General features: G+C 48.1%; 1 protein-coding gene across 3 annotated transcripts in view; it reads left to right on the top strand.

Moving 5' to 3' along the window:
* Positions 1-25,196, top strand: part of LOC118378260 (1-phosphatidylinositol 4,5-bisphosphate phosphodiesterase beta-1-like) — a 246,931-nt gene that overhangs the window by 127,989 nt on the left and 93,746 nt on the right. For all 3 annotated transcript variants that reach the window (XR_008071039.1, XM_052470709.1, XM_052470708.1), the window contains exons 4-6: positions 7,228-7,368; positions 8,718-8,797; positions 12,057-12,110. Coding sequence is in view for 2 of the 3 variants with exons in the window: in XM_052470709.1 (XP_052326669.1) it covers positions 7,228-7,368; positions 8,718-8,797; positions 12,057-12,110 (275 nt within the window). In the remaining variant the exon portion in view is untranslated. The remainder of the gene's footprint in view (positions 1-7,227; positions 7,369-8,717; positions 8,798-12,056; positions 12,111-25,196) is intronic.

Below are 25,196 nucleotides of genomic sequence, written 5' to 3' on the forward strand. Positions count from 1 at the left end.
GTGTGTGTGGGGATTGTGAGAATGGGCGGGCGGGCGTGTGGGGATTGTGCAAATGGGCGGGCAGGCGTGTGGGGATTGTGCCAATGGGCGTGCGGACGTGTGTGTGGGGATTGTGCCAGTGGGCGGGCGTGTGTGTGGGGATTGTGCCAATGGGCGGGCAGGCGTGTGTGTGGGGATTGTGCCAATGGGCGGGCGGGGGGCGTGTGTGTGGGGATTGTGCCAATTGATGGGCAGGCGTGTGTGTGGGGATTGTGCCAATGGGCGGGCGGGCATGTGTGTGGGGATTGTGACAATGGGCGGGCGGGCGTGTGTGTGAGGATTGTGCCAATGGGTGGGCAGGCGTGTGTGTGGGGATTGTGCCAATGGGCGGTCAGGCGTGTGTGTGGGGATTGTGCCAATAGGCGGGCAGGCGTGTGTGTGGGGATTGTGACAATGGGCGGGCGTGTGGGGATTGTGCCAATGGGCGGGCAGGCGTGTGGGGATTGTGCCAATGGGCGTGCGGACGTGTGTGTGGGGATTGTGCCAGTGGGCGGGCGTGTGTGTGGGGATTGTGCCAATGGGCGGGCAGGCGTGTGTGTGGGGATTGTGCCAATGGGCGGGCGTGTGTATGGGGATTGTGCCAATGGGCGGGCGGGCGTGTGGGGATTGTGCCAATGGGCGGGCAGGCGTGTGGGGATTGTGCCAATGGGCGTGCGGACGTGTGTGTGGGGATTGTGCCAGTGGGCGGGCGTGCGTGTGGGGATTGTGCCAATGGGCAGGCAAGCGGGCGGGCGTGTGTGTGGGAATTGTGCCAATGGTCGGGCGGGCGTGTTGGGATTGTGCCAATGGGCGGGCGGGCGTGTTGGGATTGTGCCATTGGGCAGGCGGGCGTGTGTGTGGGAATTGTGCCAATGGGCGGGCGTGTGTGTGGGGATTGTGCCAATGGGCGGGAGGGTGTGTGGGGATTGTGCCAATGGGCGGGCGGGCGTGTGTGTGGGAATTGTGCCAATGGGCGGGCGGGCGTGTTGGGATTGTGCCAATGGGCAGGCGGGCGTGTGTGTGGGAATTGTGCCAATGGGCAGGCGTGTGTGGGGATTGTGCCAATGGGCGGGAGTGTGTGTGGGGATTGTGCCAATGGGCGGGCGGGCGTGTGTGTGGGAATTGTGCCAATGGGCGGGCGTGTGTGGGGATTGTGCCAATGGGCGGGCGTGTGTGTGGGAATTGTGCCAATGGGCGGGCGGGCGTGTGTGTGGGGATTGTGCCAATGGGTGGGCAGGCGTGTTGGGATTGTGCCAATGGGCGGGCGGGAGTGTGTGGGGGATTGTGCCAATGGGCGGGCGGGCGTGTGGGGATTGTGCCAATGGGCGGGCGTGTGTGTGTGGGGGGATTGTGCCAATGGGCGGGCGGACGTGTGTGTGGGGATTGTGCCAATGGGTGGACAGGAGTGTGTGTGGGGATTGTGCCAATGGGCGGGCGGGAGTGTGTGTGGGGATTGTGCCAATGGGCAGGCAAGCGGGTGGGCGTGTGTGGGAATTGTGCCAATGGGCGGGCGGGCGTGTGTGTGGGGATTGTGCCAATGGGTGGGCAGGAGTGTGTGTGGGGATTGTGCCAATGGGCGGGCGGGAGGGCGTGTGTGTGTGTGGGAATTGTGCCAATGGGCGGGCGGGCGTGTTGGGATTGTGCCAATGGACGGGCGGGCGTGTTGGGATTGTGCCAATGGGCAGGCGGGCGTGTGTGTGGGAATTGTGCCAATGGGCGGGCGTGTGTGTGGGGATTGTGCCAATGGGCGGGAGTGTGTGTGGGGATTGTGCCAATGGGCGGGCGGGCGTGTGTGTGGGAATTGTGCCAATGGGCGGGCGTGTGTGTGGGGATTGTGCCAATGGGCGGGCGTGTGTGGGAATTGTGCCAATGGGCGGGCGGGCGTGTTGGGATTGTGCCAATGGGCGGGCGGGAGTGTGTGTGGGGATTGTGCCAATGGGCGGGCGGGCGTGTGGGGATTGTGCCAATGGGCGGGCGTGTGTGTGTGTGGGGATTGTGCCAATGGGCGGGTGTGTGTTTGTGTGTCGATTTTGCCAATGGACGGGCGGGCATGTGTGTGGGCATGCAGTGTGTGTGTGTGTGTGGTGGTGGCAGGATATGTTCGTGACAGCCCAGGGAGCACGGAAGGCAGCATCACCCTGCTAAGAGGACTACCTCCCCTGTACTGAAGTAATAAATGACTGAGCACTGTGTTCCCACGCTACAGCTGTCAGATAGCCACACACACACACACACACACACACACACACACACACACACACACACACACACACACACACCAAAGTGATGCATTGCACACACACCTTCTTTCACAGTCACACCATCATCCCACACACCTCTGCACACACACAATTCTCTCTTTCTCTCTCTATATATAATGTATCTCTCTTTTCCTCTCAAACACACAGAAACTGGCTTGAAGGGGTAATACGCACACACTGCCCCCCCCCCCGCCGCTTGGCTCTAAATCTCCCATCGCCGCGGCAACAGGACCCTCAGGCATGCCTCCAAATGCTCCCACAATACGCCAACACTAATTAAATCTCAGGTCTATTCTCCTCAACTCTCCTCTCCTTTCTCTCTCCTCCTCCCTCTCTCCTCTCCAATGAAATATGCATTTGATTCTCTGACGGATCGTACAGGTCTCCACTACATGCTACACTACATGCTACAGACAGGTCTGGCTTTCTGTAGTCCATGTAGAGATCTGTTGAGGCTGCTTTCAGCGGAGGTTGTCGTTGCCATTCATTTGCAGGGAATTCTACTGTACTGTAGTTCTATTTGAGATGCAGAGCGCCTGCATCCTGCATACAGTGTACTGTCTCTCCATCTATCAGTATCCTGCATACAGTATTCTGTCTCTCCATCTATCAGTATGCTGCGTACAGTATTCTGTCTCTCCATCTATCAGTATCCTGCATACAGTATACTGTCTCTCCATCTATTAGTATCCTGCATACAGTATTATGTCTCTCCATCTATCAGTATCCTGCATACAGTATTATGTCTCTCCATCTATCAGTATCCTGCATACAGTATACTGTCTCTCCATCTATCAGTATCCTGCATACAGTATTCAGTCTCTCATCTATCAGTATCCTGCATACAGTGTTCTGTCTCTCCATCTATCAGTATCCTGCATACAGTGTTCTGTCTCTCCACCTATCAGTATAGTAAAGGTAGACACACCAGATAGGTGCAGTGAAAGTGTTGTTTGACAGGGTCCGCCGTTGTAGTACGACGCCTCTGCAGCATATTAGGGTTAAGTACCTTGGTCAAGCCTTTTCACCTCGTCGACTCGTGTATTTGAACCAGCAACCTTTAAATACTGGCCCAACACTCTAACCGCTAGGCTACCTGCTGCCCTACGGCTGGAAGAATGCTTGCCATGGCCTCAAGATGATTCCAGACAGTGCTGGTAATAATGGCTTGCTCGAGTTAAAGCAACATATACTATGCAGCATCATCTAACTTTGATATATGCCTCATGTAGAACGGAGGAATTTTGCTCTCAGCACATCTGAGAGACTGCAGGCGTGAGATGTTTCTAGAACCATCCATCTCCCAGACTTCTCAACACTACACTCATCAGTAGGGAATTCAACTTGTCTCAGACTGCTTTTCCAAGATCCAAGGTCTCTTAAGAACTGAAGCCTGTCTTTGCATTTGACTAAAAGCGTTGAGGCGTTGGAAGTTCGTCAGACATTGTTCGTCGGAGAGTGTGTGTGTGCGTATGTTTGAATGTATGTTTTGAAATTGCACTAGACAGTCTTTGTGTGTGACACTCCGTGTGTGTGTCTGTGTTTTGAACATTCGTCAGACATGCAGACTTGGTTGCCAGAAGAGTAAAAATCACAAACAGAAGAAAAATATTGCTTCTGAAAAGTTCACTGTAATACTAATGGGCGCCTCTGAGCTGGGGGATTTGATTGGAGGGCATTGGGGGACATGTAGGGGACATTTATCAGTGTGACACAGCACAGAATGCTCTTTGTTTGATTGGGCAAATTAGTGGGGAACTAATTTGCTTCCGCTGCAAAATCTTTTACAGACTCTTTTTGTTGGTGTTAATTGACCTAGCTGAACCACTTTGTATTCTGCCCTGATGACAGAAGAATGGGAGAGAAAATATCATTGTTATTCATTTCTGGTGCCTCGGAGGCAGTGCCCAGTTGCTCTGTGCTTTAGCGTGGTTTGCATTAAAGACGAGTGGTTGTGTGTATATGTTTCCATAGGGATATATGGTTTATAATGTGTATTTATTTACACTGCAGCGGACAGACATCCCCAGTGAATGTGGAGGTATCTCTGTTCAGGCCCTCACTATTATGCCGTCAATAACCAGTGTGACAAACTGGGTATTGAACCCAGTATTTTGCCTGCCCTAAGACTGTGTTATCCAACTGAGCCAAAGCCTAGGACTAACTTGTCTGAGGTAATACAAGTGTCATGGTCTCAGGCAAGCATAGTTATCGTTATATAAGTTACATACGCATCCCGCAGGCCTACTTTACCCAACCACCTCGGATGCTGTTCAGACACATTGCAATGCCCTGGTGAATCCACAGGCAACATCATATACCCCATGCATTTATACCACCTGCTGCCATTCATAACGACATACTGGCCATTCATTACTTAGACATTAATGATGATTATTCATGAACCGGAGGGCCTCCGGACCGCTGGCAGTCTCTATGGGGGTGCCACAGGGTTCACTTCTCAGGCCGTCTCTCTTCTCTGTATATATCAATGATGTCGCTCTTGCTGCTGGTGATTCTCTGATTCACGACACCGTTCTGTATACTTCTGGCTCTTCTTTGGATACTGTGTTAACTAACCTCCAGACGAGCTTCAATAACCATACAACTCTCCTTCCGTGGCCTCCAACTGCTCTTAAATGCAAGTAAAACTAAATGCATGCTCTTCAACCGGTCCCTGCCTGCACCTGCCCGCCCGTCCAGGATCACTACTCTGGATGGTTCTGACTTGTATGTGGACAACTACAAATACCTAGGTGTCTGGTTAGACTGTAAACTCTCCTTCCAGATTCACATTAAGCATCTCCAATCCAAAATTAAATCTAGAATCCTACCGATCCTCGACTTCGGGGATGTCATTTACAAAATAGCCTCCAACACTCTACTCAACAAATTGGATGCAGTCTATCACAGTGTCATCTGTTTTGTCACCAAAGCCCCATAATCTACCCACCACTGCGACCTGTACGCTCTCGTTGGCTGGCCCTCACTTCATACTCGTCGCCAAACCCACTGGCTCCAGGTCATCTACAAGTCTCTGCTAGGTACAGCCCCGCCTTATCTGAGCTCACTGGTCACCATAGCAGCACCCACTCGTAGCACACGCTCCAGCAGGTATATCTCACTGGTCACCATAACAGCACCCACTCGTAGCACACACTCCAGCAGGTATATCTCACTGGTCATCCCCAAAGCCAATTGGTAGCTTTTGGCCGCCTTTCCTTCCAGTTTTCTGCTGTCAATGACTGGAACAAACTGAAAAAATCACTGAAGCTGGAGACTCATATCTCCCTCACTAGCTTTAAGCACCAGCTGTCAGAGCAGCTCACAGATCACTGCACCTGTACATAGCCCATCTGAAAATAGCCCATCCATCTACCTCATCCCCATACTGTATTTATTTATTAATCTTCTTCCTTTGCACCCCAGTATCTCTACTTGCACATTCAGCTTCTGCACATCTATCATTCCAGTGTTTAATTGGTATATTGTAATTACTTCGCCACCATGGCCTATGTATTGTATATAGACTTTTTTATTGTGTTATTGACTGCATGTTTGTTTATTCCATGTGTAACTCTGTGTTGTTTGTGTCGCACTGCTTTGCTTTATCTTGGACAGGTCACAGTTGTAAATGAGAATTTGTTCTCAACTGGCATACCTGGGTAAATAAAGGTGAAATTTTAAAAAATGAAAAGCGTGCCCCAGGTAATGTCATGCTTGGTGACAGCGCGTATGTGTGTGTGTGCGTGTGCGCATATATGTGAGTCACTGCTTGTGTGTGTGTGTGTGTGTGTGTGTGTGTGTGTGCCAAATCAAATCAAATTTTATTTGTCACATACACATAGTTAGCAGATGTTAATGCGAGTGTAGCGAAATGCTTGTGCTTCTAGTTCCGACAATGCAGTAATAACCAACAAGTAATCTAACTAACAATTCCAAAACTACTGTCTTATACACACAAGTAAGGGGATAAAGAATATGTACATAAAGATATATGAATGAGTGATGGTACAGAGCGGCATAGGCAAGATACAGTAGATGGTATCGAGTACAGTATATACATATGAGATGAGTATGTAAACAAAGTGGCATAGTTAAAGTGGCTAGATTACATGTGTGTGTGTGTGTGTGTGTGTGTGTGTGTGTGTGTGTGTGTGTGTGTGTGTGTGTGTGTGTGTGTGTGTGTGTGTGTGTGTGTGTGTGTGTGTGTGTGTGTGTGTGTGTGACATCTTAGCTGATGTTAAGAGAATATGCTGAACCTCGCAGGTCCGGTTGGGCTGATGATGATGATTGGTTGCCACTCTTCATGGTCTACTCCCGAAGTCATATCTCTCACTGATCAGTTTCATTCTCAGGAAGTCAAATCGTGATCTGATTGGTTGATTGGGCTGTTGTTGTCATTGCCATAGTACCAGACGGTGGGAGTCATCTACTCCTGCTACTTCCTGAGTTTGGGCTTCCAGCAGCAACAGCAAAAAATATGTTTTGTTTTCACTTTGTACACTGGATAGGTGCATTGAAATGTAGTGTTTTACAGGGTCGGCCATAGTAGTACGGCACCTGGAGCAAATTAGGGTTAAGTGCCTTGCTCAAGGACACATCAATGGATTTTTCATCTTGTCGGCTCAGGTATTCAAACCAAAACCTTCCGGTTAGTGGCCCAACGCTCTAACTGCTAGGCTAAAGTCACACTGTCAGACACAGTGGGGGGTAATTCTGGGAAGGTGCTAGAGCTGCAGTGGCTGTGTTATTAATGACACACTTTCGTGGCGGTTTATAAGTCTACATATGTGCTTTGAACATTCATTTAAAGGCGTTTCCTCTGAGTGTGTAGTATGCAAATGTGTGTGAGCTCATAATGTTGGGTTGCCACAACGGAGAAGGGTTAAGGCCTAGAGTTATTGTGTTACTGACATGTCACTTATCTGTTGTGTGGTCTGTGTAGGACATGAAGCTACGAGAGCTGCTGGACGTCAGCACCCTGGTGGGGAAGATGGAGAACCGGATGCTGACGGTGGTGAGCGGACCAGACATGGTCAACATCACCTACCTCAACTTCATGGCCTTCCAGGAGGAGATCGCCAAGGTAAGTAAACATGAATAATCCACTTATTACAGAGGAATAGGGCTTTAGTACACATGAATAAGGGCTTTGGTACACATGAATAGTGCCTTTATTAATCATGAATCGGGCTTTATTAAACGTGAATAGGGCTTTAATAAACACCCATAAGGACTTTATTAATCATGAATAGAAATTTATTAAACATGAATAGGGTTTTATTAAGCATGAATAAGGACTTAATTAATCACAAATAGGGCTTTATTAAACATTAATAAATACTTTATTAATCATGAATAGGGCTTTATTAAACGTGAATAGGGCTTTAATAAACACCCATAAGGACTTTATTAATCATGAATAGAGATTTATTAAACATGAATAGGGTTTTATTAAGCATGAATAAGGACTTAATTAATCACAAATAGGGCTTTATTAAACATTAATAAAGACTTTATTAATCATGAATAGGGCTTTATTAAACGTGAATATGGCTTTAATAAACACCCATAAGGACTTTATTAATCATGAATAGAGATTTATTAAACATGAATGAGGGGAACGGGGAACGGCACCTCAGTACCTCCAGGCTCTGATCAGGCCCTACACCCAAACAAGGGCACTGCGTTCATCCACCTCTGGCCTGCTCGCCTCCCTACCACTGAGGAAGTACAGTTCCCGCTCAGCCCAGTCAAAACTGTTCGCTGCTCTGGCCCCCCAATGGTGGAACAAACTCCCTCACGACGCCAGGACAGCGGAGTCAATCACCACCTTCCGGAGACACCTGAAACCCCATCTCTTTAAGGAATACCTAGGATAGGATAAGTAATCCTTCTCACCCCCCTTTAAGATTTAGATGCACTATTGTAAAGTGACTGTTCTACTGGATGTCATAAGGTGAATGCACCAATTTGTAAGTCGCTCTGGATAAGAGCGTCTGCTAAATGACTTACATGTAAATGTAAAATGTAATGAATAGGGTTTTATTAAACATGAATAAGGACTTAGTTAATCACAAATAGAGCTTTATTAAACATTAGTAAATACTTTATTAATCATGAGCAAGGCTTTATCAAACATGAATAAAGGCTTTATTAAAGGTTTATTTGATGTAGTTAATGTCAACATCAATTACCTCTCTTAGGAGGTTGGCCAAAGTGCTTATAACTAATTAATTAATAACTAAGCTATTTCAGTCCATGAAGTGTGAGTTAGTTAAGCTTGTTAAACTTACACTGAACCCATCATTCCTCCAGTGTATAATTATAAGGTCTGGTGTGTGGGTGGCTAGTTTGCACCTCCAATCGATCCTCGCGACTGTGTTTCTTCCTTCTGACGGAGTGCTTATGTGTGTGTGTGTTCTTCCGATGCAGGAGTGGGCTGAAGAGTTGTTTGGCCTGGCGTCTAACCTACTGGCGCAGAACATGTCCAGAGAAGCATGCCTGGAGAAAGCGTAAGTCCCTGGACACATCACGCATCACACACTGGAAGGCCATCAGTCCACACCCATCAGGTCTGCAGGGCGCTTCACACCACTTCACACTACTCACAGAGAGAGAAGGGGGGAGCAGAGAGAGAGCAAGAGGGGGTCAGAGAGAGGGGGGGCAGAGAGAGAGCAAGAGGGGGTCAGAGAGAGGGGGGCAGAGAGAGAGCAAGAGGGGGTCAGAGAGCAGAGGGGGTCAGAGAGAGGGGGGCAGAGATGAGAGCAAGAGGGGGTCAGAGAGAGAGCGAGAGATGGGGTGAATGCACACACGCGCCCACACACATGCAAAGGTATACACACACACACACACACACACACACACACACACACACACACACACACACACACACACACACACACACACACACACACACAGATACTTGCGCAAAGACACACACATTCACAGACACACACTTGCACACTCTCACACTCTCTCTCGTTCTCTTTCTCTGTCTCTCTCTCTGTCTCTCTCTCTCTGTCTCTCAGTCAAATGTATTTATAAAGCCCTTTTTACATCAGCAGTCACAGACTGCTGTACAGAAACCCAGCCTAAAACCCCAAACAGCAAGCAATGCAGATGTAGAAGCACAGTGGCCAGTCATCTTCTGGCTGTGCCAAGTGGAGATTATAAGATTACATGGCCATTAAGGCCAGATTGTTCTTTAAGATGTTAAAATGTTCAGTGATGACCAGCAGGGTCCAATAATAATCACAGTGGTTTTAGAGGGTGCAACAGGTCAGCACCTCAGGATTAAATGTCATTTGGCTTTTCATAGCCGACCATTCAGAGTTTCAGACAGCAGGTGCGGTAGAGAGAGAGAGGGGTAGAGTCTAAAACAGCAGGTCTCCGACAGGTAGCACGTCCAGTGAACAGGTGAACAAAGTTCCATAGCTGCAGGCAGAACAGTTGAAACTGGAGCAGCAGCACGACCAGGTGAACTGGGGACAGCCAGGATTCATCAGGCCAGGATCATCAAGCCAGGTAGTCCTGAGGCATGGCTTATGGGAGGGGTGGGGACAGCCGGGAGGGGTGGGAGAGAGGGAGAGAGAAAGAATTAGAGGAAGCATGCTTAAAGTCACACAGGACAACAGACAAGAGAATTACACCAGATATAACAAACTGACCCTTGCCCCCTGGCACATAGACTATTGCAGCATAGATACTGGAGCCTGAGACAGGGGGGGGTTGGAGGACACAGTGGCCCCGTCCAACGATAACCCCAGACAGGGCCAACCAAGCAGGAAATAACCCCACCCACTTTGCCAAAGCACAGCCCCCACACCACTAAAGGGATATCAACAGACCACCAACTTACTCCCCTGAGACAAGGCTGAATATAGCCCACCAAGATCTCCTCCACCACTCAAGCCCGAGGGGGCGCAAAACCGGACAGGAGGATCATGTCAGTGACTCAACCCACTCAAGTCGAGTACAGAGCAAGAAAGCCTGGCACGTCGTGACTCCCCTCTAAGAGCGACAGCATGGAAGAGCACTAGTAAGCCAGTGACTCAGCCCCTGTAACAAGGTCTCTCTCTTTCTCTCTCTCACTCTGTTTCCTTCTTTCCCCAGTAATTGCCTTGTTTTAAAATACCAATCAGACTTGGTAATCAAGGTGTACAAAATAATGATATCCATATTGATATGGAGCTAAGATACTGTATGTTATTATATACTAAACTATGGATTCACACACTCACGCACTGATGTCTAGACACACACATACACTATCTAAACTATGTAAACTATTCATTTTAGCTCAGTCCAGATGTAATTCTCTATGTTGAATGTTGTCTCTGCTGTGTTCTGTTCTGTCGTTTTGTGTTTTGCCATTCTGAACAGCTGGTGAATGTTTGTTCATGGCCCCAGTCTCTCAGTAAGACCCAGAACAGCATAATTTACTTTGACTGAAATAAACCTAGTCCCCTTACGTGTGCGCACACACACACACACCCACACACACTGACACACACACGCACCCACACATGTACACACATGTACACACACATGTACACACACATGTACACACACACACACACACACACACACACACACACACACACACACACACACACACACACACACACACACACACACACACACACGCACACACACACACACACAGACACACACTGACACACACACACATACACATACTAAATAAAAACCAGCCAGTCCACTTTCTGTACCACAGTTTGAATGGAGACTAATGAATGTCAAATGAATGTGTGATGCAACATTCGTTCCGAGCTCCTCTGCTCAGCAGGAATTGTTCCTGGTAAACTCTGACGTAAGCCCCTCTCGGCAACATCTGCAGAATGGTCTGGCTGTTACCGGAAAACACATAACATTATTCCTGCAGTGAAATGAGCTTTGCCTTATAGATCAAATACAAATCTGGCACAGGCTAAAACAGCATTCTTCAGTCCTAGGGACCAACAGGATGTGCAGGCTTTAGTTCCTGCCCAGTACCAACACACCTGATTCATCAAGAGCTTAACTCATTTTAAAGAGGTTCAGAGTTAGAGCTACAGCCAACTCAGGTGGGCTCGTCATTTTCCTCAGTCTCGAAAAGTGAAGCAGGAATTAAATACCAGGTATAAAAGATAAAAGGTTGGTTGTTAGGTGGTTGTTAGGCTCTGTTAACCATTAGTGGCCTGACTTTGGTCCGAGCTGTCATCTGGCCCTGGAGCCACTGAGAGGTGGACACTATAATGACCATTAATTATTAACAAGAGCCACTTAGTGTACAGGCTAAAATGCCTACTCCTGTTACACCCTGCCTAGTGCAGTGTGTGTGTGTGTGTGTGGTGTTTGTGTGTGTGTGTGTGTATGTGCGTGCGTGCGTGTGTGTGTGTGTGTGTGTCCAGGCTATATATAGCACCCAGAGATTTGTGACTGGCTACATTGCCAACGCATCACTTCCTCTGATTAGTGGGGTGCAGCAGCGCGGTGAAATGTAAACACACGGACATATGCAATCACTCACTGTGTTCTATACACACAATCACTCACTCACACACACACACATACTCTCTCTCTCTCTCTCTGACACCCTGTGTATGTAATTTCTCACAGTTAGAGCATCACCCAAACATGCTATGGGTTACCATTTGGTGCATAATCACACACCAGTATGCACACACAGAGGTAGACATGATCACATTGCACAGTCTGTGGTAGGCACACATTTACAGATACTGTAACTCTGCCGTGTCCCCTATCCTACAGATACACAAGGCTGAAGCTACAGCTTAACTCAGAGGGAAGCATCCCGGTCAAGAAGTAAGTCTCTCTCTCTCTCCCACTTACCCTCTCTGTCGTTCTCTCTCTCTCTCGCTTTCTGTCTGTCTCTCTCTCTCTCTCTCTCTGAAGATTTGAGGAGGAGAAAGGTCAACCTTCTCTCCATCTCTCTTTCTAATTTCTCCCCTAACCCTCGCTCCCTTTCTGCATTGCGCCCCGTATCCCTCTCCTCTTTTTGTCTCTCTCCTCCCCTCTATATAGCTCTTTCTCCCTAGTCATTTCTATCTATCGTCTCCTTTATCCTTCTCTCCTCTGTCTGTCTGTCTGTCTGTCTGTCTGTCTGTCTGTCTGTCTGTCTGTCTGTCTGTCTGTCTGTCTGTCCGTCCGTCTGCCCGCCTGTCCGTCTGTCTGTCTGTCCCAGCTGTGTCTTAATGGAGATTGGTGGAGAGCTCCCTCCATCTCTCATCCGCTTCTGTCCGTCTATCTTTCCTCCCCACTCCCTCCATCTCTCTCTCATGTCCTCTCCTATGCATCCATCCCTTTCTCCTCTCTCTCTTCTATCTCTCTCTCCGTCCATACACCTCCGCTGGAGAGTAGCTCTCTGTCTGTCTGTCTGCTCAGTCTGAGTGGAGACGGTAGTCAGCAGGGAAATCTGAGCACCATCACCCCAGACAGACAGCCATGAATCAGGAGAGCCCTACACACTTGTCCCCCTCCCTCTCCCCCCATACCTCTAACACCCTCTATCCTCTATCAGTCAAGATCATTGTGTGTGTGTGTGTGTTCGTGTGTGTGCATGTGTGTGTGTGTGTGTGTGTGTGTGTGTGTGTGTGTGTGTGTGTGTGTGTGTGTGTGTGTGTGTGTGCGTGCGTGCGTGCGTGCGTGCGTGCGTGCGTGCGTGCGTGCGTGCGTGTGTGTGTGTGTGTGTGTGTGTGTGTGTGTGTGCGGGCGTGTGTGCGTGCGTGCATGTGTCCCTGCGCGATTCCCACTCTAAAGTACATGAGTGATGATGAACCAGACTATTCTCTAACAGAGGAGTTCCGCTTTTAGAAAAGCAGGGTTATAAGCCCCCGCCATAACCTCACTCAGAACTATGATGGCAAACACTGAGTGTCAACAGAGAGACAGAGGAGAGAAGTGGAGAGAGGGGCAGAGAGACATCTTTCAGCTAACACGTTAGGTTATTAGCTTCATGGTTGTGCACAGGGCAGCCGTATGTCAGCTTGACTGTCCTCATAAAGCTTTATGTGCTTATGGATGGATCACCGCCACAACTCTCCACACAGAGATTAAAGAGGAGGAAAGTCAAACATTAACATGTCATATTTACTCTGCGTACTGTTAGAAGGAAGTATAACAGGAAGTATAAGACAAAGCTCTCCCTGTATAATAAAGAGTGAATGGATGTATTTTTCTCCTGGGGTATGATGGTTCTGTGGTTGTATGGTGTTATATGGATGGTTCTGTGGTTGTATGGTGTTATATGGATGGCTCTGTGGTTGTATGGTGTTATATGGATGGTTCTGTGGTTGTATGGTGTTATATGGATGGCTCTGTGGTTGTATGGTGTTATATGGATGGTTATGTGGTTGTATGGTGTTATATGGAGGGTTCTGTGGTTGTATGGTGTTATATGGATGGTTCTGTGGTTATATGATGTTATATGGATGGTTCTGTGGTTGTATGGTGTTATATGGATGGTTCTGTGGTTGTATGGTGTTATATGGATGGTTCTGTGGTGTGTGGTGTTATATGGATGGTTCTGTGGTGTATGGTGTTATATGGATGGTTCTGTGGTGCATGGTGTTATATGGATGGTTCTGTGGTTGTATGGTGTTATATGGATGGTTCTGTGGTTGTATGGTGTTATATGGATGGTTCTGTGGTGTATGGTGTTATATGGATGGTTCTGTGGTGTATGGTGTTATATGGATGGTTCTGTGGTTGTATGGTGTTATATGGATGGTTCTGTGGTGTATGGTGTTAAATGGATGGTTCTGTGGTTGTATGGTGTTATATGGATGGTTCTGTGGTGTATGGTATTATATGGATAGTTCTGTAGTTGTATGATGTTATATGGATGGTTCTGTGGTTGTATGATGTTCAATGGATGGTTCTGTGGTTGTATGATGTTATATGGATGGTTCTGTGGTTGTATGATGTTCAATGGATGGTTCTGTGGTTGTATGATGTTATATGAAGGGTTCTGTGGTGTGTGTGATGTTATATGGATGGTTCTGTGATGTGTGTGTGATGTTATATAGATGGTTCTGTGGTATATGATGTTATATGGATGGTTCTGTGGTGTATGATGTTATATGGATGGTTCTGTGGTTGTATGGTGTTATATGGATGGTTCTGTGGTTGTATGATGTTATATGGATGATTCTGTGGTGTATGATGTTATATGGATGGTTCTGTGGTGTGTATTATGTTATATGGATGGTTCTGTGGAGTATGGTGTCATATAGATGGTTCTGTGGTGTGTGTGATGTTATGCGGATGGTTCTGTGGTGTGTATGATGTCATATGGATGGTTCTGTGGTGTGTGTGTGATGTTATATGGATGCTTCTGTGGTGTGTATGATGTCATATGGATGCTTCTGTGGTGTGTGTGATGGTATATGGATGGTTCTGTGGTGTGTATGATGTCATATGGATGGTTCTGTGGTGTGTGTGTGATGTTATATGGATAATTCTGTGGTGTGTATGATGTCATATGGATGGTTCTGTGGTGTGTGTGTGATGTTATAGGAACTAAGTTACAGGAATGTTATAGGAACATTCAGAACTAAGTTTAGAGGGCTTTGGGACACCAGACTGGATCAGAACAGCAGTGGGAAGTGCTACGGGGGTAGGTTATGTCGGGACATTAACAAGGCTTGGAGTAAAACTGCTAAACTCGGAGAATCCTGTTGTACACCTGATCTAGAGTTAATACGCATCTCATTCAGACCTAAATATCTCCCCCGCGAGTTTGGCCAGCTGACTGTAGTAATTGTCTATATTCCACCCTCTGGCAACGTCAATCGCACAGCAGATGTGATAACAGAGTGTGTTCACCTCATCGAGAAAAAGAGAGACAGGGGGAAAGCAGGAGCTGAGACAAAAAATTCTGGTTGACTTGACAAACAAGACGACAGACAAACAGAGAACACAGGTATAAGTACCCAGGGGATAATGGGGAGATGGGCGACACCTGGAGGAAGGTGGAGACAAGTACAAGGACAGGTGAAACAGATCAGGGTGTGACAATTTGAGTCAGAAAATGATGTTCATATGATTGGTAAGCTATCTACCTTGTAGAGAGCCTATCTAACTGACTATCTTTTAGAAACAAAAATAGCATATTGGAACCAAGATAATAAAAAAATATATTGATATTGGCATAAGAAAGAGGGAATGTTGGAACATGACTAAAGTATAAAGTATACATTAATGCAAATTCCACAGCACAACGGCAGAGTCATGTCTGAAGTGTAAAACCACTAACGACTCAATAATTCATGCCTTCTGAGGATGTTATAAAGTCCCAAAAGTATGGGCCGATGTGGAAAGATGGCCGTCAAGAAGTATTACAATGTAAATGTTATTTTAATCCGTCTTGTACCCGACGGGTTGGACAATACTTTTCTCGTCAATCATCTTCAAAAAAAAAAAACGATACTTCAAAACGGGAAATCAACCAATCCTCCTTCTTTCACGCAACGGACAGGTCACATGCTTGACAATCTAAAAATTGAACGCGCGTGTGGGCCACGGAGAGAAACAAAATGGTGCCGTTTGAGGACATGTGGCGGAAAGTGACACGGGCGCTGGAGATAGGGGGTGAGGGGGGTCATAGGTCTGGACAGGTGTGATGTAGTTGATGTTTGTACGATGTCGTCGTTTGTATGTGTACGTTTTGTACTGTCGATAAAAGATCAAATACAATCGGATAAAAAAAAGATAGATACTTTTTCTCTGATCATAATACAATTACATCTAATCCCAGCCCGTCGCACCAAACTACAAGAAGGGACAATTATGCCAGTGAGATCTTACAGGGCTGCTTTGACTGCACAGTGTGGTGTGTTCAGTGTGTTCACATAGGGAGCGTTTGACTGCACAGCGTGGTGTGTTCAGTGTGTTCACATAGGGAGCGTTTGACTGCACAGTGGGGTGTGTTCAGTGTGTTCACATAGGGAGCGTTTGACTGCACAGTGTGGTGTGTTCAGTGTGTTCACATAGGGAGCGTTTGACTGCACAGTGTGGTGTGTTCAGTGTGTTCACATAGGGAGCGTTTGACTGCACAGTGTGGTGTGTTCAGTGTGTTCACATAGGGAGCGTTTGACTGCACAGTGTGGTGTGTTCAGTGTGTTCACATAGGGAGCGTTTGACTGCACAGTGTGTGTGTTCAGTGTGTTCACATAGGAGAGTTTGACTGCACAGTGTGGTGTGTTCAGTGTGTTCACATAGGGAGAGTTTGACTGCACAGTGTGTGTGTGTTCACATGTGTTCACATAGGGAGCGTTTGACTGCACAGTGTGGTGTGTTCAGTGTGTTCACATAGGGAGCGTTTGACTGCACAGTGTCACATAGGGAGCGTTTGACTGCACAGTGTAGTGTGTTCAGTGTGTTCACATAGGGAGCGTTTGACTGCACAGTGTGGTGTGTTCAGTGTGTTCACATAGGGAGCGTTTGACTGCACAGTGTGGTGTGTTCAGTGTGTTCACATAGGGAGCGTTTGACTGCACAGTGTGGTGTGTTCAGTGTGTTCACATAGGGAGCGTTTGACTGCACAGTGGGGTGTGTTCAGTGTGTTCACATAGGGAGCGTTTGACTGCACAGTGGGGTGTGTTCAGTGTGTTCACATAGGGAGCGTTTGACTGCACAGTGTGGTGTGTTCAGTGTGTTCACATAGGGAGCGTTTGACTGCACAGTGTGGTGTGTTCAGTGTGTTCACATAGGGAGCGTTTGACTGCACAGTGTGGTGTGTTCAGTGTGTTCACATAGGGAGCGTTTGACTGCACAGTGGTGTGTTCAGTGTGTTCACATAGGGACTGCACAGTGTGGTGTGTTCAGTGTGTTCACATAGGGAGCGTTTGACTGCACAGCGTGGTGTGTTCAGTGTGTTCACATAGGGAGCGTTTGACTGCACAGTGTGGTGTGTTCAGTGTGTTCACATAGGGAGCGTTTGACTGCACAGTGTGGTGTGTTCAGTGTGTTCACATAGGGAGCGTTTGACTGCACAGTGTGGTGTGTTCAGTGTGTTCACATAGGGAGCGTTTGACTGCACAGTGTGGTGTGTTCAGTGTGTTCACATAGGGAGCGTTTGACTGCACAGTGGGGTGTGTTCAGTGTGTTCACATAGGGAGCGTTTGACTGCACAGTGTGGTGTGTTCAGTGTGTTCACATAGGGAGCGTTTGACTGCACAGTGGGGTGTGTTCACATAGGGAGCGTTTGACTGCACAGTGTGGTGTGTTCAGTGTGTTCACATAGTGTTTGACTGCACAGTGTGTCAGTGTGTTCACATAGGGAGCGTTTGACTGCACAGTGTGGTGTGTTCAGTGTGTTCACATAGGAGCGTTTGACTGCACAGTGTGGTGTGTTCAGTGTGTTCACATAGGGAGCGTTTGACTGCACAGTGTGGTGTGTTCAGTGTGTTCACATAGGGAGCGTTTGACTGCACAGTGTGGTGTGTTCAGTGTGTTCACATAGGGAGCGTTTGACTGCACAGTGGTGTGTTCAGTGTGTTCAGTGTGTTCACATAGGGAGCGTTTGACTGCACAGCGTGGTGTGTTCAGTGTGTTCACATAGGGAGCGTTTGACTGCACAGTGGTGTGTTCAGTGTGTTCACATAGGGAGCGTTTGACTGCACAGTGTGGTGTGTTCAGTGTGTTCACATAGGGAGCGTTTGACTGCACAGTGTGGTTCAGTGTGTTCAGTGTGTTCAGGGAGCGTTTGACTGCACAGTGTGGTGTGTTCAGTGTGTTCACATAGGGAGCGTTTGACTGCACAGTGGGGTGTGTTCAGTGTGTTCACATAGGGAGCGTTTGACTGCACAGTGTGTGTGTTCAGTGTGTTCACATAGGGAGTGTGTTCACATAGTTTGACTGCACAGTGTGGTGTGTTCAGTGTGTTTGACACATAGGGAGTGTGTTCGTTTGACTGCACAGTGTGGTGTGTTCAGTGTGTTCACATAGGGAGCGTTTGACTGCACAGTGTGGTGTGTTCAGTGTGTTCACATAGGGAGCGTTTGACTGTGTGGTGTGTTCAGTGTGTTCACATAGGGAGCGTTTGACTGCACAGCGTGGTGTGTTCAGTGTGTTCACATAGGGAGCGTTTGACTGCACAGTGTGGTGTGTTCAGTGTGTTCACATAGGGAGCGTTTGACTGCACAGTGTGGTGTGTTCAGTGTGTTCACATAGGGAGCGTTTGACTGCACAGTGTGGTGTGTTCAGTGTGTTCACATAGGGAGCGTTTGACTGCACAGTGTGGTGTGTTCAGTGTGTTCACATAGGGAGCGTTTGACTGCACAGTTGGTGTGTTCAGTGTGTTCACATAGGGAGCGTTTGACTGCACAGTGGGGTGTGTTCAGTGTGTTCACATAGGGAGCGTTTGACTGCACAGCGTGGTGTGTTCAGTGTGTTCACATAGGGAGCGTTTGACTGCACAGTGTGGTGTGTTCAGTGTGTTCACATAGGGAGCGTTTGACTGCACAGTGGTGTGTTCAGTGTTCACATAGTTTGACTGCACAGCGTGGTGTGTTCAGTGTGTTCACATAGGGAGCGTTTGACTGCACAGCGTGGTGTGTTCAGTGTGTTCACATAGGGAGCGTTTGACTGCACAGCGTGGTGGTGTGTTCAGTGTGTTCACATAGGGAGCGTTTGACTGCACAGTGTGGTGTGTTCAGTGTGTTCACATAGGGAGCGTTTGACTGCACAGTGTGGTGTGTTCAGTGTGTTCACATAGGGAGCGTTTGACTGCACAGCGTGGTGTGTTCAGTGTGTTCACATAGGGAGCGTTTGACTGCACAGTGTAGTGTGTTCAGTGTGTTCACATAGGGAGCGTTTGACTGCACAGCGTGGTGTGTTCAGTGTGTTCACATAGGGAGCGTTTGACTGCACAGTTTGACTGCACAGTGTGGTGTGTTCAGTGTGTTCACATAGGGAGCGTTTGACTGCACAGCGTGGTGTGTTCAGTGTGTTCACATAGGGAGCGTTTGACTGCACAGTGTGGTGTGTTCAGTGTGTTCACATAGGGAGCGTTTGACTGCACAGTGTGGTGTGTTCAGTGTGTTCACATAGGGAGCGTTTGACTGCACAGTGTGGTGTGTTCAGTGTGTTCACATGGGAGCGTTTGACTGCACAGTGTGGTGTTCAGTGTGTTCACATGCACAGGGGTGCGTGTTTCACATAGAGCTTTGACTGCACAGTGTGGTGTGTTCAGTGTGTTCACATAGGGAGCGTTTGACTGCACAGTGTGGTGTGTTCAGTGTGTTCACATAGGGAGCGTTTGACTGCACAGTGTGGTTCAGTGTTCAGTGTGTTCACATAGGGAGCGTTTGACTGCACAGTGTGGTGTGTTCAGTGTGTTCACATAGGGAGCGTTTGACTGCACAGTGTGGTGTGTTCAGTGTGTTCACATAGGGAGCGTTTGACTGCACAGTGTGGTGTGTTCAGTGTGTTCACATAGGGAGCGTTTGACTGCACAGTGTGGTGTGTTCAGTGTGTTCACATAGGAGCGTTTGACTGCACAGTGTGGTGTGTTCAGTGTGTTCACATAGGGAGCGTTTGACTGCACAGTGTGGTGTGTTCAGTGTGTTCACATAGGGAGCGTTTGACTGCACAGCGTGGTGTGTTCAGTGTGTTCACATAGGGAGCGTTTGACTGCACAGTGTGTTGCACAGCGTGGTGTGTTCAGTGTGTTCACATAGGGAGCGTTTGACTGCACAGTGTGGTGTGTTCAGTGTGTTCACATAGGGAGCGTTTGACTGCACAGCGTGGTGTGTTCAGTGTGTTCACATAGGGAGCGTTTGACTGCACAGTGTGGTGTGTTCAGTGTGTTCACATAGGGAGCGTTTGACTGCACAGCGTGGTGTGTTCAGTGTGTTCACATAGGGAGCGTTTGACTGCACAGTGTGGTGTGTTCAGTGTGTTCACATAGGGAGCGTTTGACTGCACAGTGTGGTGTGTTCAGTGTGTTCACATAGGGAGCGTTTGACTGCACAGTGTGGTGTGTTCAGTGTGTTCACATAGGGAGCGTTTGACTGCACAGCGTGGTGTGTTCAGTGTGTTCACATAGGGAGCGTTTGACTGCACAGTGTGGTGTGTTCAGTGTGTTCACATAGGGAGCGTTTGACTGCACAGTGGTGTGTTCAGTGTGTTCACATAGGGAGCGTTTGACTGCAGGTGAGTGTGTTCAGTTTGACAGTGTGTTCAGTGTGTTCACATAGGGAGCGTTTGACTGCACAGCGTGGTGTGTTCAGTGTGTTCAGTTTGACTGTGTTCAGTGTGTTCACATAGGGAGCGTTTGACTGCACAGCGTGGTGTGTTCAGTGTGTTCACATAGGGAGCGTTTGACTGCACAGCGTGGTGTGTTCAGTGTGGGAGCGTTTGACTGCACATAGGGTTCAGCGTTTGACTGCACAGTGTGGTGTGTTCAGTGTGTTCACATAGGGAGCGTTTGACTGCACAGTGTGGTGTGTTCAGTGTGTTCACATAGGGAGCGTTTGACTGCACAGTGTGGTGTGTTCAGTGTGTTCACATAGGGAGCGTTTGACTGCACAGTGTGGTGTGTTCAGTGTGTTCACATAGGGAGCGTTTGACTGCACAGTGTGGTGTGTTCAGTGTGTTCACATAGGGAGCGTTTGACTGCACAGTGGGGTGTGTTCAGTGTGTTCACATAGGGAGCGTTTGACTGCACAGCGTGGTGTGTTCAGTGTGTTCACATAGGGAGCGTTTGACTGCACAGTGGTGTGTTCAGTGTGTTCACATAGGGAGCGTTTGACTGCACAGTGTGGTGTGTTCAGTGTGTTCACATAGGGAGCGTTTGACTGCACAGTGGGGTGTGTTCAGTGTGTTCACATAGGGAGCGTTTGACTGCACAGTGTGGTGTGTTCAGTGTGTTCACATAGGGAGCGTTTGACTGCACAGTGTGGTGTGTTCAGTGTGTTCACATAGGGAGCGTTTGACTGCACAGTGTGTTCACATAGTGACTGCACAGTGTGTGTTCACATAGGGAGCGTTTGACTGCACAGCGTGGTGTGTTCAGTGTGTTCACATAGGGAGCGTTTGACTGCACAGTGTGGTGTGTTCAGTGTGTTCACATAGGGAGCGTTTGACTGCACAGTGTGGTGTGTTCAGTGTGTTCACATAGGGAGCGTTTGACTGCACAGTGGTGTGTTCAGTGTGTTCACATAGGGAGCGTTTGACTGCACAGTGTGGTGTGTTCAGTGTGTTCACAGTGTAGTGGATAGGGAGCGTTTGACTGCACAGTGTGGTGTGTTCAGTGTGTTCACATAGGGAGCGTTTGACTGCACAGTGTGGTGTGTTCAGTGTGTTCACATAGGGAGCGTTTGACTGCACAGCGTGGTGTGTTCAGTGTGTTCACATAGGGAGCGTTTGACTGCACAGTGTGGTGTGTTCAGTGTGTTCACATAGGGAGCGTTTGACTGCACAGTGTGGTGTGTTCAGTGTGTTCACATAGGGAGCGTTTGACTGCACAGCGTGGTGTGTTCAGTGTGTTCACATAGGGAGCGTTTGACTGCACAGTGGGTGGTGTGTTCAGTGTGTTCACATAGGGAGCGTTTGACTGCACAGTGTGGTGTGTTCAGTGTGTTCACATAGGGAGCGTTTGACTGCACAGCGTGGTGTGTTCAGTGTGTTCACATAGGGAGCGTTTGACTGCACAGTGGGTGTGTTCAGTGTGTTCACATAGGGAGCGTTTGACTGCACAGTGCACAGTGGTGTGTTCAGTGTGTTCACATAGGGAGCGTTTGACTGCACAGTGGGGTGTGTTCAGTGTGTTCACATAGGGAGCGTTTGACTGCACAGTGTGGTGTGTTCAGTGTGTTCACATAGGGAGCGTTTGACTGCACAGTGTGGTGTGTTCAGTGTGTTCACATAGGGAGCGTTTGACTGCACAGTGTGGTGTGTTCAGTGTGTTCACATAGGGAGCGTTTGACTGCACAGCGTGGTGTGTTCAGTGTGTTCACATAGGGAGCGTTTGACTGCACAGTGTGGTGTGTTCAGTGTGTTCACATAGGGAGCGTTTGACTGCACAGCGTGGTGTGTTCAGTGTGTTCACATAGGGAGCGTTTGACTGCACAGCGTGGTGTGTTCAGTGTGTTCACATAGGGAGCGTTTGACTGCACAGTGTAGTGTGTTCAGTGTGTTCACATAGGGAGCGTTTGACTGCACAGCGTGGTGTGTTCAGTGTGTTCACATAGGGAGCGTTTGACTGCACAGTGTAGTGTGTTCAGTGTGTTCACATAGGGAGCGTTTGACTGCACAGCGTGGTGTGTTCAGTGTGTTCACATAGGGAGCGTTTGACTGCACAGTGTAGTGTGTTCAGTGTGTTCACATAGGGAGCGTTTGACTGCACAGCGTGGTGTGTTCAGTGTGTTCACATAGGGAGCGTTTGACTGCACAGCGGGCTGTGTTCAGTGTGTTCACATAGGGAGCGTTTGACTGCACAGCGTGGTGTGTTCAGTGTGTTCACATAGGGAGCGTTTGACTGCACAGCGTGGTGTGTTCAGTGTGTTCACATAGGGAGCGTTTGACTGCACAGTGTGGTGTGTTCAGTGTGTTCACATAGGGAGCGTTTGACTGCACAGCGTGGTGTGTTCAGTGTGTTCACATAGGGAGCGTTTGACTGCACAGCGTGGTGTGTTCAGTGTGTTCACATAGGGAGCGTTTGACTGCACAGTGGGGTGTGTTCAGTGTGTTCACATAGGGAGCGTTTGACTGCACAGCGTGGTGTGTTCAGTGTGTTCACATAGGGAGCGTTTGACTGCACAGTGGGTGTGTTCACATAGGGAGCGTTTGACTGCACAGTGGGGTGTGTTCAGTGTGTTCACATAGGGAGCATTTGACTGCACAGTGGGTTGTGTTCAGTGTGTTCACATAGGGAGCGTTTGACTGCACAGTGGGGTGTGTTCAGTGTGTTCACATAGGGAGCGTTTGACTGCACAGTGTGGTGTGTTCAGTGTGTTCACATAGGGAGCGTTTGACTGCACAGTGGGGTGTGTTCAGTGTGTTCACATAGGGAGCGTTTGACTGCACAGTGTGGTGTGTTCAGTGTGTTCACATAGGGAGCGTTTGACTGCACAGTGTGGTGTGTTCAGTGTGTTCACATAGGGAGCGTTTGACTGCACAGTGTGGTGTGTTCAGTGTGTTCACATAGGGAGCGTTTGACTGCACAGTGTGGTGTGTTCAGTGTGTTCACATAGGGAGCGTTTGAGGAGGCCACTTAAGCGATCACTGACTACATTTCCTTCTGTGCGGATATGATTGTTCCTTCCAAAACTTTAAAGAGACACCGAGTGTACAAAACATTAGGAACACCTTCCTAATATTGAGTTGCACCCCCGTTTGCCCTCAGAACAGCCTCAATTCATCGGGGCATGGTCTCTACGAGGCACGTGCCTCTACTACCACACATGTACACAGTCCATAACTCAATTGTCTCAAAGATTTCAACAACAAAAAAATCCTTCTATAACCTTTTCTCCTCCCCTTCATCTACACTGATTAAAGTGCATTTAACAGGGGACATCAATGAAGGATCGTAGCTTTCAGCTGGATTCACCTGGTGTTTTCTACACTCAGTGTACAAAGGATCTGAAAACAGCATTTATCGCTAGCGACAAGGTTGAGGGTAAACTAATTAGATCCAAAATGAAATAAGTATATGAAACAGGCCAAGAGAATGTACAAGGAGAAGGCTCTTTCAGGAGGCTAAACCCAGAGATTCTTGGAGGGGTGTGAAAGCACTGGCAGGGCATTAACAACAAACACCATGCTCCAAATAAAAAAAATGTTTAGAGGTAGAATTGACCAATTGAAAGAGAGGAGGTGATCTCGGACCTATCGAACATGTCGCACACTGCAGCAAATGTTGAGCTGCAACCCGAAAGATGTGGAAGCCGCATTTAAAAGGACCAATCGAAAACAAAGCAGCCGGGGCCAGACAACATTAGTGGTCGCCTACTGAAGGTTTACCATAAGCAACTGGCAGGTGTTTTCTGTGACCTTTTCTAACTGCTCTCTGGCAAAACACTCCATCCCAGCAGTATGGACCTCATCCGTCACATGCCCAGTACCTAGAAGAGCAAGGTACTGCAATAGTGACTACCTACCTTTTGGCTTTAACATCTTTAGTGATGAAGGTATTTTTAAGGCTGATTCTCCCCCCAGCTACAACAGGAAGTATACTCTTACACACATCCACTCCAGTGTGTGGTGTTGATGATGCACTCCTGACCCTACTGCTCTGTGACCACACCCACCTGGAGAAGCCCAGGACATAAGGTCCAGATGGTCTTTGTGGATGTAGTGACTAGTGACTTTAATAGAGTCCAGCCTCACTTAATGGGTCATAAGCTCCAGAACATGAATGTAATTCAGGCATCGGATTCTCTGGGCAACAGCAGGCAACTCAGTGGGGGCTCCTCCAGGCGGAAATTGACAGGTTTTCAACCAGAACTACCTGGGGCCAATGCAATCAAAACCGAAGACCTGACCGTTGATTTGAGAATAGACCAACCTACCGTAACCGTCCCAGTGCTGGAGGTGAACAGACGGATCATATTGCGAGTGAAGCGCTACAAATAGCTTGGAAGCATTATTGACGACAAGCTCTCGTTCAAGAGAAAAACCGAGCACGTTCCTCAAAAATGCCAATTGAGTTCAACGTACAATAATAAATCCTCCAAGCATTTTATAAATGCTTTATGCAATCAATCTTAGCCTTTTAGTATTGTGGGTTGTTTTGGTGCGCTATAGGGAACACCAGTCAGAAGTCATTGAACAGGGTAATAAGAATCAGTGGGAAGGTCATCGGAGAAAGCCAGGAACCCCTTGGTGACATTTACAAAAATGGAGTGAGGAAGAAAGGGAAACACACTGGTTGAGCAGTATAGC

The sequence above is a fragment of the Oncorhynchus keta genome, chromosome 19 (genome assembly GCF_023373465.1).
Source record: "Oncorhynchus keta strain PuntledgeMale-10-30-2019 chromosome 19, Oket_V2, whole genome shotgun sequence".
In the NCBI taxonomy this organism is placed as follows: domain Eukaryota; kingdom Metazoa; phylum Chordata; class Actinopteri; order Salmoniformes; family Salmonidae; genus Oncorhynchus; species Oncorhynchus keta.